General features: G+C 53.7%; 2 protein-coding genes across 2 annotated transcripts; one reads left to right on the forward strand and one right to left on the reverse strand.

Annotated features, from left to right (window-relative positions):
* Positions 1-31: 31 nt before the first annotated feature.
* CDV56_109208 (uncharacterized protein) lies at positions 32-6,819 on the forward strand (the record flags this gene model as incomplete). The annotated part of the gene is made up of 5 exons (XM_026762827.1): positions 32-3,507; positions 5,014-5,145; positions 5,229-5,432; positions 5,492-5,706; positions 5,765-6,819. 5 exons carry the CDS (start codon positions 32-34, stop codon positions 6,817-6,819), a joined length of 5,082 nt encoding a protein of 1,693 aa, XP_026616953.1.
* Positions 6,820-7,167: 348 nt separating this feature from the next.
* Positions 7,168-8,283, reverse strand: CDV56_109276 (GTP-binding protein; the record flags this gene model as incomplete). The annotated part of the gene is made up of 1 exon (XM_026762895.1): positions 7,168-8,283. One exon carries the CDS (start codon positions 8,281-8,283, stop codon positions 7,168-7,170), a length of 1,116 nt encoding a protein of 371 aa, XP_026616954.1.
* Positions 8,284-8,897: the final 614 nt, after the last annotated feature.

Raw genomic sequence — 8,897 nt, forward strand, 5'->3', positions numbered from 1 at the left:
TGGCGATTCCTATCGGCGGATTCCCACACGAATGACCGAGGGACGAGGAAGCGGCGAGCTGGAGGGCAGCACGCTCGGCAGCAGCTCGCGCGACGGAGACAGGGCGAGACACAGTCAACGACGGACACCGAGCTCGAGTTCATTTCTCATCGATTCACCCTTTCTGCCCAAATCAAGGAACCTACGGACCAGCTCTCATCGGCCGCGGCGTTCGGAATCGCATCGCAACGAGAAGCGTGGCGCTCCCGAGAGCGATATTGCGACACCAAAGAAGAGGTCGCGGTTTCCCTGGAGTCGTAATCGAGAGTCGCTGGACGGGTCGTCGGTGATTGCTAGTCCTCACGAGGCCGCAGAAACGGAAACGCCTGGTTCATCGTCCGCGCAGCAACCTTCAACGTCGGAGCCGCCACCAGCGAGAACGGACCATAATGAGGCTGCTCCAGGTTTGGATAGGGATTCACTTCAGATTGTCAATCTGGCTCTGAACTTGAGTGAGTCCCGGAGGAGAAATAACCTCGGTCGCTCCGTCTCGACTCGCCTCCCAGGGGCTAGGGCGTCGGTCCCCTATACTGATAGTACAACGTTGACTACGAGCGCCAGCCGTGGATATCAGGCTCTCCATACGCATCGCGATTATACTCAAGCGGGGATTAGTGACCGCGCCACGCCACCGGCTGGTGAATCAGCCGTGAATCCATCATCCGTGCTGGATTTGCTACCTAATGCCGCTGGAGGAGAGCCCTTGCCTCAAGCATTTTCAGAAAGTACGCTTGCTCGGGCTGACAAAGCCCGGCGTCATTTTGAGCTATTTCATCTCTATTTGCGTCTGCTCCCTTCGCTTCCGCCACTGAGACATCATCATGGCACGCAAGATGCTACAGACGCCTCATCAGCATCAAGGGGCAGCCTTCCTCAGTCGCGAGTCTACAATCCCCTCCAGGCGATTCGAAATCGAAAAGTCCGATTCCGGGAGAGACGTCCAATTGATCCAGAGTCGGAAGGTTGGTATGACGTTGCTAGGGTGCGTGAATGGGTGAACTCGGTTCAGTCTCAGTATGGAGAGACAAGTCATCTGCCTTCCGAATGTCTGAAGCTGCCGCCGTTCGAACGAGGTCGGAAGGATCCGCCACGAGAAGAACCAGATGATCCAGATGTGTTTGCAACGTCTCCTCCTTCCAGCTTGAGACGAGTCAGCCGCACTAGCAGCATCAAAGCTCGTAGGCCAAGATTTGACTGGATGATCTCGCCGGCTGAACTCCTCGCTGATGCCGCATGGGTTGAAGAAGGTCAGAACAAGAGTAAAATGGTGGACAAAGACGGGGATCTTTTGTTTCCGGACCCAGCAGAGTTGCATCCTTCTGGTGGCATGCCACCTACCTCTCCTGCCCAGACGCATTTGCCAGCCAAGCCGCCATCTGTGGGCGCACGCGCGGATTCTGATATGTCTTTCTCGAATGCTCATCCTGCATTGGGACCTGAGTTCAGAAGCGTCAATCGTGGAAGGCGACGGCATAGATATCACAGTCCTGCACATGGTTTCCACAGCAGGGGTACTTCACTGACCGGCATAGGCACCAAGGAGCGGAAAGGGGGATTACGGTCAAGTAGCTCTTCGAGTGTCTCCACCGCTGGTGAAAGACCTCCCTGGTATCATCATGCGGACAATGTAGGTCCTGCCAGATCAAAACTCACTCGAGCTCCGCACTCGCGAGTAGAGTCCTCTATGACTGCTCCAGACGAAGAACATGGCCTCGATACAGGACCGCTGCCCTCTCAGACCTCTGTGAGCACTCATCCGATGAGGGCCAAACTGGACGAGCGAAGCGGCTCGTTGTCGTCCGCCGCAAGTCGTCAGGATCCTTCTACTACTACTGCCAGCCCGCCTGTTCCCCTTGGGTACTTCCCTAGCATTGCGTCTAACTTATCTCCTCGATCAAGTCGCTCACCGTCGCCGTCCAAACGGCAGCTTGCTCAGGGAATTATTGCTCGCCATGTGCGAAGCAAAAGCCACTCACGCCCCCGGGAGATCCTTGAAGACAAATTGATCTCTGCGGCGAACACTGCCGATAATCTACAACCACAAGATGTATCTGATGCCACACATCGAGGTGGTAAACTCGAACCAAGCCCAATTCCGGATCAAGTGTCGCCGTTATACCAAGCTGACAAGACAGGGAGCCACACGCATGCGCGTAAGGGATCATTCCAGCCAGAATCTCGCTTGCGCGGAATCTTGAAAGGACCCGGGAAAATTGCGGAGATCGTAGGCAACGAGGTCTCAAAAATGGGCGACCTGATCATGAAGAAAGACGATCCGGCTCACTCAAGGACTTCGTCATTGGAGACAACTCTTCCCTCCGAGGAAAGTGCATTGGACGAGGGCGAGGAAGCGAAGGGTGAAAAGAAGTCCGGGCCCAAGGCCCTCCTGCGCCGACTTCCGACATTCTCGGATGGAACTCCTCGCAAGCATCTCGAGCGTGGAACCGCGAAGAATCTTCTGCCATCAACCGCGGCTTTGGCGACTCCATCACGACGGATCGATCAAGAGGAACAGCGTAGAGCTTCGGCAGTGGATAGTCCTTTGAAGCAGGGTGCAGATGCTCCATTGCATGATGCACAAGTGTCGCAGACGAAGGGGCTCGGCGCTTCGATGCTACAAAAGAAGCATGATGCACAGGTTCTGACGGAGAAAATCGGTGATGGGCGAAGATTTGAGCCCGAGTTCCACACGGTCCGGAAGCAGATCAAGAAAGGTCAAATCAAAGATCCATCAGTTCCTTTCAGCATGACCCGTCCCCCGGTTACGGGGCTTGCGCAAGCAGAGGTCTCGGCTGCAGATCGCCCTCAAGACAAGCGACGTGGTGCGTCAACTCAGTCAAGGACCTGGAGCATCTCCAATCGCAGCATCTCAACTTCGGTGGACTCCGGTCTCCCCGAGAGAAGGGAAATCGAGCGTACACGGGCGCTTCTTCTGACGTCGGGCATCAAGGCGCGGGAAATTACCCGCCGAGCCGAATCAATCCGCAGTCCGCCGGCAGACTTTCTACTGAAAGCGTATGGCCCCGACTCCCCTGTGCCCCAGGTCATCCGGCTTCATGAATTCGATGTGGCGGCTAAGGGACTGCTCCGGCGATTTGAGACTTCTCATGATTCGTTTCGGCGGTCTGTGGAAGGGTTCCCCAATGTCTCCGCCTCTTTGAAAACGCAGTTGGCACAGCTGGAAGACATGGTCAACCAGACTCTTGCCCCGCGTGTTCGAGCCCTGGCGGACGACACCGAAAATCTCAGCGTGGACCTTAACACGACAAGTACGCTTGCAGTGAAGCAGTTGAGTGACAAACTCGACAAGGGCATCCGGAAGCGCCATCGGCGTCTGCGCTGGCTCCGCCGTACAGGCTTCGTCATGCTTGAATGGGCGCTTGTTGGGATGCTGTGGTGGGTGTGGTTGATCGTCATGGCCTTCAAGGTCCTTCGCAGTATCTTTCGAGGAGCAATTTCCGGCATACGGTGGGTTCTGTGGTTGTGATGTGAGATATCACTTTCATGGAAGGACACCTGCTTCTTCTTTTTATATCTTGTAATACTTTGAGTTCTTGTGCCATGCTGCCACCGGCCTCTATTTCCTCCTATTTCCTTGAAGCATATATACCCCTTTATTAGGATTCAGTTTGCCTGGCGCAGCTTTACTCTTTATTCAAGAAACTGACTTAGTACGTGTTTGCTGGGCTCTCTTTGCCAGACACTTGTATATATTTATTCCGTATGATGTTGATAATAACACTACCTCGAGTTTGCCATGATAGCTTCTTGAGTCTCGCCTCCTCTATGTACATTCACAAGATTGTTGATCAGTTAGCCTTGCCCATTCTCTGACAGGTGAGTCTGAACGTGATGCTATATTCATTGTTTGTGTACACAGGCCTCTTAATCAAATAATATCCATGCTTATATTATTTCTAGCAGCTTCGCCTCTTATTCTATCTCTGATCAAATATCTACCCTTCAGAAAGTATACTTCATTCCTGACTAAGTATATATATATAGTTATGTCCTCCCTCTGTCTATGATAACATCTGCAGTATCAACGCAATAGGAGACAATGAACAGGTGGATTTACTAGACTGCTGACATTTTCTAGGTACCATTACCTCTTTATTTGTGATTCAGTATCTAACTAACAGTCAATAGGGGAGTCAAATATGAAGTTATGGTGATGATAAATATGCACGGAGGCATTGAGAGACAGATGGTATAGTGCGTAGAGGAATCATGATCAAGCTATTGAGCTAAATATAACATCCAATGCAGACAGTACTCGTAGGATGAGGACAGAGGATGAAGCACATGCATGCAGGTTGCAGAACATGGACAGGTCCAGAAGGAGAATCAGGCTGCAATTTGGGTTGAAAAGGAGCAAAGATGAGTCAATAGAATAGAATGGCTGATATTAATATTATTATAGTACGGAGGAGGGAAAATGCCTCAGCGTCGTCATAGAGGGGCAGTAGTCCCTCTCTCTCTCTCTCTCCTCCATCACCAATTTTTCCTCTTCCCCTTCTTCCTCTCCTCTTCTTCCTCTCTTCCTTTCTCCGACTCTCCCATCCATTGCCATTCGAGGTAAGTTCCATTCCGTCTTAATCCCTGCTCCTTCATTTCCTTGATTTGGTCTCTGTCTATATTGCCATTCCATATCGACTTCCCCCACTTTCGTTGCGTGTGCCCTTTGCCCTAAAACCACCACCGCCGCCGAACGAGCGAAAAAAAAAAAAAAAAAAAAAAGACCGCACGCGCCCTCGTCGTTCGCTCATAAAATCTCTCACCTTCCCTCCCCTCCGTCCATACGATCATTACTCACCTCTCCTGCAAGGGTACTGACAGCTGCTCTCCTCTCCGTCAGATCTATCTCATTCGTGGGATAAAAAAAATCTCTTACTTTGTCCACTGAGTGACAAAGTTTTCTTCCCATTTCTAAGACCGCGTCTCTACGCCTTTGGAAACTCCCCAGTTCCAAAGGCACCAGCTCATCACGGCTTTCGCAGCCTTTGCCTTAGCCTTCCGTCAAATTGTCTCGCCTCGACGGCTCCGCGACACTCTTAACAACATTCCACCACCTCCTGCTGCTGACTCCTCCCTCGGTCTCCTCCGGTGCGCCATTTTTTAACACCCCTTTGACACCCCTCCAACTTATTCCCGCACTCTTTGAGCTGCCGCATAGGACTTCTCTGAAGGTTCTTCCTCTTAAGGAGGAAGGGTCTAGGAGGCTTGGTCCAGTCAACCTCGGTTGCGAATCTTTTCGTCCTCCTTAACACGCAGTCGCGTTCTTGTCTCTCATCAATCGCCTTTTTATTTCTTTCAACCACCTTTCAAGACCTGTTCCGTGCTTCGTCGCAGCGCGCATGGTTATGGCACCGACTGCTTGTGTACCTGCTGAAGTATGCATGACAAAACATTGTCACGACAAAGACGACTATAATTTTCATCACCATCATAGTCAACTCAGCAATCATGGAGGGGACGATCTTTCGCAATCTAGGTTGGCTGCCAAGACCCTTGTCTTGGACGTCCTGAAGAAACGCGCCGCCGAGGTGGATGTGGACCGGTGCGGACCCGGTGAAGAAGACGCCTTTTATGTGGCCGATATGGGGGAGATCTACCGACAGCATCTTCGCTGGAAAATGAACTTGGGTCGCGTCAAGCCTTTTTACGGTAAGTCTTTTCTTGCGTCTTCGGCTTGAGGACCACGATTGGAGCTAATGGCATCCAGCGGTCAAGTGCAACCCCGACCCGGAGATCCTTCGTCTCATGGCTAAGCTTGGAAACGGTTTCGACTGTGCCTCCAAGGCGGAAATCGACCTGGCCCTCGAGACAGGTATCGATCCCAGCCGCATCATCTACGCGCAGCCCTGCAAGACCAAGTCCTACCTGCGCTATGCCGCCCAGGTGGGCGTCAAGCAAATGACTTTCGATAATGCCGACGAGCTCTACAAGATCAAGGCCTGCTACCCTGGCGCGGAGCTCTACCTGCGGATCCTGACCGATGACTCGACCAGTCTGTGCCGGCTCAGCATGAAGTTCGGCGCCTCTCTGGACACCGCCCGTCAGCTGCTCGAACTGGCCCACGAGCTCGAGCTCAAGGTCGTCGGGGTGAGCTTCCATGTGGGCTCCGGCGCCGAGGATCCCCGCGCGTTCCTCAAGGCCGTGCAGGATGCTCGCCTGGTCTTTGACCAGGCCGCGGAGGTGGGCCACGAGCTCCACACTCTGGACGTCGGGGGTGGCTTCTGCCAGGACACTTTTGAACAGTTTGCTGGCATTTTGAGTGAGGCGCTCGACACTTATTTCCCGCCTCACATTCGTATCATTGCCGAGCCGGGCCGCTACTACGTCGCCAGTGCCTTCACCCTTGCGGCCAATGTCATCGCCCGCCGCGATGTGCGCGACCCGGAGGAGCCCGCCAACGATGCCTACATGCTGTACCTCAACGACGGCGTGTACGGCAATTTCTCCAACATCATCTTCGACCACCAGCATCCTGTGGCCAAGATCCTGACCTGCTCCGCTGAGACCCAGCCGACCGCTCTGAATGCTGCGACTTCAGAGGGCATCGCCTATTCCATCTGGGGTCCTACATGTGATGGGATCGACGTCATCACCCAGCGGATTGTGCTGCCTGGTCTGTTGGACGTTGGCGACTGGCTGTACTTTGAGGAGATGGGCGCTTACACCAAGTGCAGCGCCACCCGGTTCAACGGCTTCTCGGACAACCACGAGGTGATTTATATCTCGAGCGAAGCCGGTGCAACTGCTCTCCTGGAGTATTAGAGGAATTCTTGTATCTGCTTAAGCTTTTGACTGTATCTATGTTTGTTGCGGGATAGATAATGGGGAGGATGGGTATCCCGTAGAGTTTGAATTTGTTTGTTCCTTGATAGACTCGACTTTTGTCACATTGTCTAATCGATTTTATTGGTCATTGTCTTTGGTTCTTTTCGTATCCCGGACTCAAAGAGTCAATAGTTCGAAGTTCCAATGGGGTCATCTGTATATCTATCAAGTATCTAACCTTTTATCTATATTCGTGGCCGCATCGTCTTCGAACCACAAAATCAGCAGGAGCCAGCTCCAATGCAGTTCATGTACAAAGAGAAAAAAAGCAAAAGAAACAGTAATCTATACCAGGCGTTCGACCACCAACTCGCCCTCGGCACCGTCACCAAGCTGAATCAACCCACCAGCTTCCAGCTTCTTCTTCCACTTGCCCGACTCGTACCGGGCCAGAATAAGCGTGATACGGGCAACGACAGCCGAGTCGGCGCTCTCCGCCACCATCTCCGAGGGCGTGAAGGTCCAGCGACCAAAGGCCCAGTTGAGGATGTAGTGTCGGACGGCTTCATTGTCGGACGTCGGAGGAGGCGCGGGTTTCTTCTCGCCTGGGTTGTCCCCGGAGTCGGCTGGCGGTTGCGAGGCAGGACAACGCATGGTCCCCTTGATCCGGTAGACTTCGTCCTTGGGCGCGGAGAGCAGCATCATCTCGAGGGCGGCGACATCGACGGTCTGGTCGGGCCGGGAGGACTTGAGCGTGACCGACAGCACCTCGACTTCGGACTGGTGGTCATGACGATGATGATGGGGGTGATGCTCATCCGTCAACCGCAACGCGTCCTCGCCCTCCTCCTTCGCGAACAACGCCCCGTCCATCCCCAAGAGAACCTCCTTGTCCACCCGCCCCTTCTCCGACTTGACCCACGGCGTCTGCACCTCCAGATCCCCCACGCGGTCCAAACACAGATCGAACCGCCGCTCCGAGACCGCCTCCCACTTATTGAAGATGATCAGATCCGTGTACTTGGCCTGCAGCTTCGCCGTGTACGACGTATCCTCGTACCCCTCCCAATTCTCCACATCAATCACGCTGATCACCCCGTCCAGCACAAAGCTCCCGGGCTGCTCGCGCGCCAGCCGGTTCACCTCCATCGCCAGCGTCGCGGGGAACGCGCTCCCGCTCGTCTCGATGACGATGCGGTCCGGCGCGACCTCCTCGCGGAGCTGGTTCAGCGCGTCGCTGAGCTGGCCCACCAGGTTGCAGCAGATGCATCCGTTCAGCAGCTCGCGCACGCCGGAGATGGACTGTGTCGAGGCGAGCTGCGAGTCGACGGCTACGTCGCCGAATTCGTTTTTGAGGAGGGCGAGGCGGTAGGTTGCGGGGAGCTGGGGGATGAGGTTGAGGAGGAGGGTGGTTTTGCCGGAGCCGAGGAACCCGGTTATGATTGTTATGGGGATGGGCATGTTGTCTCTTTTCTTTTTCTCCCTTTTCGCCCTGACAGAGTCCAATGGTGATACTTTTCTGCTGATGAGAAAAGCCATGGAGGGGTAGAGGCGCTAGTCCTGATCTGGAAGCCCTAATCTATAAAATGACGTAGGGGGGTAGGGTAAAGAATGCTATTCACCAGATGGTACTATTTGGATGGAGTCAATAAGAGGATTTCAGTTCAATGGGGCTAGATGAGAGGTACATGATGATAATCTGGATGGTAGTCAGATACTACCGTGGAAGTTGTAATGGTGAGACCAATGCCAGACCAGTATCAGCACTAGGAAGAACATCCCAAGACAATATGTTCAGCTTCAGCTTCAGCTTCAGAATCGTATTTATTCAGTCCTCTCATACGACAGCTCAGTATACCCCTCCAACCCAGCCCTCGCCATCGCCTCATCCACACTCTCCCGCGACAGCGCACTCCGCATCCTCCTCAACTCAAACTCCCCAAAATAACTCGGCTCCTCGCTCACCTTGCGGAACCCAACACTCTCAAACAGCGCCAGACTGCGCTCATTCTCCTTCCCAATCTTCACACTCAGCGCCCCAAACCTCCAGCCCTGCTCCGTCCCCCCCTCATCCC

Source organism: Aspergillus thermomutatus, assembly GCF_002237265.1.
Source record: "Aspergillus thermomutatus strain HMR AF 39 chromosome Unknown NODE_32, whole genome shotgun sequence".
In the NCBI taxonomy this organism is placed as follows: Eukaryota; Fungi; Ascomycota; class Eurotiomycetes; order Eurotiales; family Aspergillaceae; genus Aspergillus; species Aspergillus thermomutatus.